This window comes from Rousettus aegyptiacus, unplaced genomic scaffold, assembly GCF_014176215.1.
Source record: "Rousettus aegyptiacus isolate mRouAeg1 unplaced genomic scaffold, mRouAeg1.p scaffold_m13_p_6, whole genome shotgun sequence".
Taxonomy (NCBI): domain Eukaryota; kingdom Metazoa; phylum Chordata; class Mammalia; order Chiroptera; family Pteropodidae; genus Rousettus; species Rousettus aegyptiacus.
This window is the reverse complement of record NW_023416309.1, coordinates 79,035,664-79,041,663: the sequence shown is the minus strand read 5'-3', so window position 1 is coordinate 79,041,663 and position 6,000 is coordinate 79,035,664. Positions and strand designations below refer to the sequence as shown.

At 37.0% G+C, this 6,000-nt stretch overlaps 1 protein-coding gene across 2 annotated transcripts in view; it reads left to right on the top strand.

Moving 5' to 3' along the window:
- Nucleotides 1-2,669: 2,669 nt before the first annotated feature.
- The window catches only part of GOSR1 (golgi SNAP receptor complex member 1), a 49,596-nt gene continuing 46,265 nt past the window's right edge, over nt 2,670-6,000 (top strand). The window contains exons 1-2 of one of the 2 annotated variants that reach the window (XM_016138987.2): nt 2,670-2,778; nt 5,065-5,179. In XM_016138987.2, the coding sequence (XP_015994473.1) occupies nt 2,748-2,778; nt 5,065-5,179 (146 nt within the window). In that variant the 5' untranslated portion in view covers nt 2,670-2,747. Of the gene's footprint in view, nt 2,779-5,064; nt 5,186-6,000 lie in introns of both variants that reach the window. The other variant, XM_016138986.2, reaches the window with a different exon arrangement.

The window sequence follows — 6,000 nt, the reverse complement described above, 5'->3', positions numbered from 1 at the left end:
GATGAAAGATTAGGAAAAAAAATATAAACAGTTTTATGGGAGTTACAGAGTTTTCAGTTATCAGCCAGAAACTAAAATGGATCAGTTCAAGAAAGTAGAAGACAAGATCAAGAATTTTAGTGGAGAATTAAAATATTTTAAATTAAATGGAGACTTTTTAGACAAAATAGAGTAGATGTATTTCTCTTCTATAACTTTCACTAAACACAACATTATATATAAAACAGGTAAGAAGACTCGGTAAGGTAGAGAGAAGAAGGCAGACTAGCTAGAGATCTCATGATCCAAGAAATGACACAATGGTAAGTTCCCTGGTTTTTCTTTTTCCCTCAAACATCTCATACTGGATGCTAGAGAAGCTGGCAACCCAGAAATGTCAAAGGGTGCAGACAAAAAAAAAAAAAATTCCAAAGAAAAGCCTTCTCTGGCAAACAAAACAAAACAAAACAAAAAACAAAAAAACAAAAGAACAAACAAAAACAGGAAAAAGGCAGCCTACTAAGACAGAATAATTTTAGACAATGATTGAACTACTCCAGCCAAATTCTACAGGAAAACAAAACAAAACAAAACACAGGCCTGTGTCTACCTTCTGTCAGCAAAGGCTGAGTAGGGAGCCTACATTCCATCCTCACCTGGCTGTAATGAAGTACTACTCCCTGTTGCCTGGGTGGCGTCAAAGAAGGCCATATGGGGAGTCAGGACCCCCGTGCCTTGGTGACAGTGAAGGCCATGTAGGAAGCAGTAACAAGACACCCCACTAACACTGGGGATATCAACAGAGGCCAAGGCAGAGTCTGAACTTCCACTCCCACCTGGTAATAACAAGGTAGTTCCCCACCTTCCCCACCAGCACATTGTCAAAGAAGTTCTGCTTAAACAGAAATTTAAAGAAGATCAAGTCTTATAATACCTAAAATATCTAGGATACAATTTTTAAAATCACTCATTATACCAAGAACCCACAAAATTTCAACCTGATGAAAAAAGACAACAGCTGCCAATATCAAGATGACACAGATGTTGCAATTATCTGACAAGGATATAATAAAAAAATATTTTAATGAGATATTACAAATAAACTTAGAAGAAATGATAAAAAAAGAGTCTCAGCAAAGAAGTAGAAGATATACAGAGGAACTGAATGGAAATTTTAGATCCAAAAAATTGAATATTTGAAATAAAAAACTCAGTGAATGGGCTCAATGGCAGAATGGAGGGGACAAGGGAAAGACATGCCTGTGGATGCACTTGAAAATAGAACAGTAGAAATTACCCAATCTGCACAACAGAAAACAGACTGAAAAAATTAGTAAAGCCTCAGAGATATGTAAGACTATAGCAAAAGATCTAGCATTCAAGTCATCAGAAGATGAGAAGAAAAAGTATGGAACAGAAAAAGTATTAGAACTAATCGTTGAAAATGCCCTAAATTTGGCAAAACGTAAATCTAAGATTCAAGAAGCTGAGCAAATCCCAAACAGGATAAAACCAAAGAAATTTACACTGAGACACAACATAATCAACCTTGCAAAAACTAAAGAAAAAATTTTGAAATCGAAGAGGAAAGAAGCCTTGTCTACAATGGAAAAACAATTCTAGTAACAGCCAATTTCTCATCAGAAACTGTGGAGGACAGGAGTAATTGCTACATTTTTTTCAAGCGCTGAAAAATAAAAATTGTCAACCTCAGATTTTATTGGCAACAATATCTTTCAGGAATGAAGGAGAAATTGAGACCTTCTCAGATAAAGAAAAACTAATAGAATCTGTCTGCAGCTGGCCTACTCTGTAAAAAATGGCTAAAGGAATGGCTAAAAGAAGACATCTTGGAATATTAGGAAGGAATGAAGAAAAATGGAAAGAGTAAAATACGGGTAAACACAGTAGGCTTTCCTTCTTTTGAATTCTATAAATTTGTTGACAGTTTAAGCAAAAATTATAACATTATCTGATATGATTCTCAATGAATGTAGAGGAAATATTAAAGACAATTATAAATGGAGTGGGGAAAGGAACAGGTATGATTTAAGTATTTTTACGGGAGATAAGGTTTCTACATTTCATTTAAACTGGTAAAATGTGGACACAAGTAGACTGTGATGATTTATGTATCTATAAAGAGTGAGTTAGGACAGCAAATTTTAACAAGTTGATAGGTCAGGATGAGGCACATGGAAGCAGCTAGTACACATTTTCTAGATTTGGTGGCTGGACTGAAAAGAGGGCTGGGACTGTAATTACTGCAGACAGAGGAACAGGTGGCAAGAAGAGCAAATAAATAGTAGTCAGAGATCATATAATAATGGAGCACAGACACAGGTAGGAGGAAGACTGGTCTTGGGAGGAAAGAACTTCTGGCTCTGAGAAAGAAAAGAGGCTGCCTGAAGATATACATTGAGAAAAGGTGAGGGACACAGGGAGTTGCGTCTAAGGATGATTTTTCTTAGCCAGGTAAGCCCCTGTTAAGAAAGGGATAAGCCGAGCTTACAGCGATGATGCAAGTTTGGGTCGCGAGAACCGATAGGAAAACTGGAAAGACAGGGAGTGTCAGGTGTGCTAAACCTGTAATTTTCAGTTTTGCTGCTCGAAATGTGTAAGAAGATGAATTGACCGCCAGGCGGCGGTGTCTGTGGAAGTTCGCGTATCCCATCGGCCCAGGCTCCAGGGCGGAAGAAGGCGGGAAGGTGACTCTCTGGCTCGCGCCAACTCTACTCTCCAATCCCGACTGACGTTGGACAACAAAGATGGCGGCAGGAACCAGCAATTATTGGGAAGGTGAGAACGAGGCCTCTGGGTGGGTCTCGCTTAGGGGCGGAGGGGGTGAATGAGGACGGATCGTGGGCAAGGCAGCAGAGGAAAGAGCAGGGCCTCCAGAGCGGGCGCGCTGAGGGGCTGGGCTTGTCTAGTGGGAACCTCGAGGCCTAGGGACCTAGGAGACCGAATGGTCTGGGGCAGGGGGCTGACCTGAATAGCAGCGGGACCCAGGGCACCAGTTGAACGGAAAGGGCTGAGCAGGGATGTAGAGAAAGACAGGCCTGAGTCGCCGGAGAACAGGGTTGAGGAGGGTAGCGGAACTCGGACGACGAGTCTTTGGGTATGAACTCCGAGAGCGCAGTAGACCGGAGGGGTCAGGGGCTTAAACAATTGAGTAGGAAAAGAGAAAGGAAGAACTTGTCGGTCTAGTTGGTTTGTCGAGGAAAGGTGTATGAGCGGAATGTCTCCTACTAGATCCCCTTGGTTGCTTCAGCCTGGGACTTGGAGGATTGGGTGTTGTGTTGCGTTTGAAGCCAGAGGAAATAACTTTACCCTGTGCTCTGGAGATCGGTTTTGTTAAAAAGAGAAAGTTGAGAGAACCAGTGTGAATTGTAATTATTGCATTTGTTATACCTCTTCTACCAAAACAAACAAACAAAATCTTCCGATTTAACAAGTCCATTTATTTAATTCTGAAAATATGATAGGATAAAGTGGGCTCATGTAAAACTCATTCATGGACCATAATAGTAAGCAAAGATTAAACAAGGTTCACCTTTTTCTTTCAAGTGTCTCTTGCTTTACTGCAACGTAGAAACTGTTCTCTGAATCTTTTTTCCCTTTTAATTTATTTCCTATTGTTACCCACTGAAACCTCTGGAAACCACTACAGAAAACAGTATTGCCACTATCAACCACTGGATCTAACATACTTATTCTAGGTTCATCCATTTATACCCATCGTAACTTTCAAAATGCTTTTACTTGATGTTTTCTACTGGGGAAGACAGTAGCTTGTTACAGAGAAGTGTGCTCATAGTTTAAAACATATTAAAAATTACTGAAATGTGTGTACTAGCTAGAAAATATTTTTAAGTTATGTGGAAGTGGCTATTGTTATCTTTAATGCTGGTAATTAGACAACAGTTTTTTGATGCACCATGCTGTAATAATTATAGCAGCTTATTATTGACAACCTACTCTTGTGTCATGTGCCTTATAGACATGGTTACTAATGCATAGAAAAGCCCCGAAGGTAGGGGTTTAATAAACAAAAAGCTGAGGTTCATAGGTTAAGTAGATGGTCAAAAAATCTCAGAGTCAATTCTCAGAATCTCAGAACTTTAGAGTGAGCTGAGATTCTAAAGATTTGGTCTCTGTGAAAATATGTTTCATTGTATTATGGTGCTTCCTACTTCTGGTTCCTGGTACGTATATTGAAATAACATTTATGTTCCTTATTTCTGAAAGATGAGAATCTTATTTTCTTTCTCTATTTCAGCCCTTTTATTTTTGACCTGCCACTTCTCCATAAATAAGAGTACTCACATCTAGATGTAGAATTTTGAACTGTGGCTCCTCTCAATCAACTACTTAGATACCAAACTACTATACCAATTTCTCTGCTTGCTTGTTTGTTCCTGTTCTTTCAAAACTTATACTCTTTTTTTTGTCATACTTATATTTGATCTTATTAGTAGCACATTGTTTATTTTAATTTCAGCCTCTCCAAGTTTCTTTCAGTAAGCTTTAAAAGAAAATGATTTTATTTTGGTCAATGCTTATTTTCTTTATGCTCAGTCACTGTCATTCTACTATTAAGAATTTCATAAGCCTAATAAAGCTTTGGAACATAAAGAGATAGGAAAATCCTTGTCAAAAACAGTAATAGTTTCTTTTTTATAAAGTTAGCTGGTAAATTGATATAATGCTGATTGTAAACCATAGTCAGTTTCTTTGTGATTTGCATTTTCTTCTATTTTCCCCTGAATTACAAAAATTATTTATTGCTATAGAAATAATTTCAGGGATGTTAGAACATTTGTCGTCTAACTATGTTTGGACTAAAGCTGAAAATTTGCATCTGCCACTATTTCTCCCCTTTTTGCCCCATCTGAAGTTTAAATAAGTGACAATTTGCTCTTCTGGGTATGTCTTTAGTTTATTCCTTTCAACACTTTTCTTTATTGGGGAATCTAGATCCGTATATGATCATTTTCATAGTTTTCTTCAGAATAGTTTTGTGAGTTTTATATCTACCAATGGATTTTTTTATGTCTAATTATTTGCTTTTATAATTTTTTAAAGATCTCAGGAAACAGGCTCGACAGCTCGAAAATGAACTTGACCTGAAACTAGTTTCCTTCAGTAAACTGTGTACAAGTTACAGTCACAGCAGTGCCCGAGATGGAAGACGCGACAGGTATAGGTACTACCAGATTCTGTCTCTTATTCCTTAAACTATTTTTATAGCATTGCAAATTAAACTAAAATATATAACTAATTTGTCCTATTGCCAAATTTTTTATTTTATTTTTAGTTTTTAATAGTGATTTTTAAAAATTCTTAATTCTTGAGACTATTTTTTTTGGTATCCCTAGGCAAAGATTATGACAGTGTCAAGAGGAAAATGCTAAGACTTAAGAATGAGCTTGTGCCAGAAATAAGTTTATAGCTCCGTCAGTGAAAGAAAATGTGGTTGATTTGCCCACATTATATTTTTTATACCTTCTGATTGCCAAATGGATCTGAGGAGCTATCCAGATGCAAAGTATACTTACAGCTATTCTGGCATTTTAGAATGCATCTGATGTAGTATATGTATTCTCACTATTAATCATCTAGGCTATTTTAGTTTTGGTTCTTTTTTGAGAAAGCTAGCATACTGCTATATTGAACATATAGAAAATATATTATTAATTTTTAAAAATAATTGTAACATAGATTGATAACATTATATGTTTCAGGTGTGCACATTGTAATTTTATATCTATATGCACTCTAGTGTGCTCACTACCAAAAGTCTAGTTTCCGTCTGTCACCGTACATTTGACCCCCTCTACCCATGTTTGCCCTCCCCCTATCACCTTCTCCTCTGGTAACCACCCATCTTTTATCTGTATCTATTAGTTTGGTTTTTTGTTTTGTTTTATTTTGTGTTCTTTTTTATTTTTTTATTCCATCTATGAGTGAAATCATATGGTTTTTGTTCTTTTATGTCTGACTTATTTAACTTAGCATAAT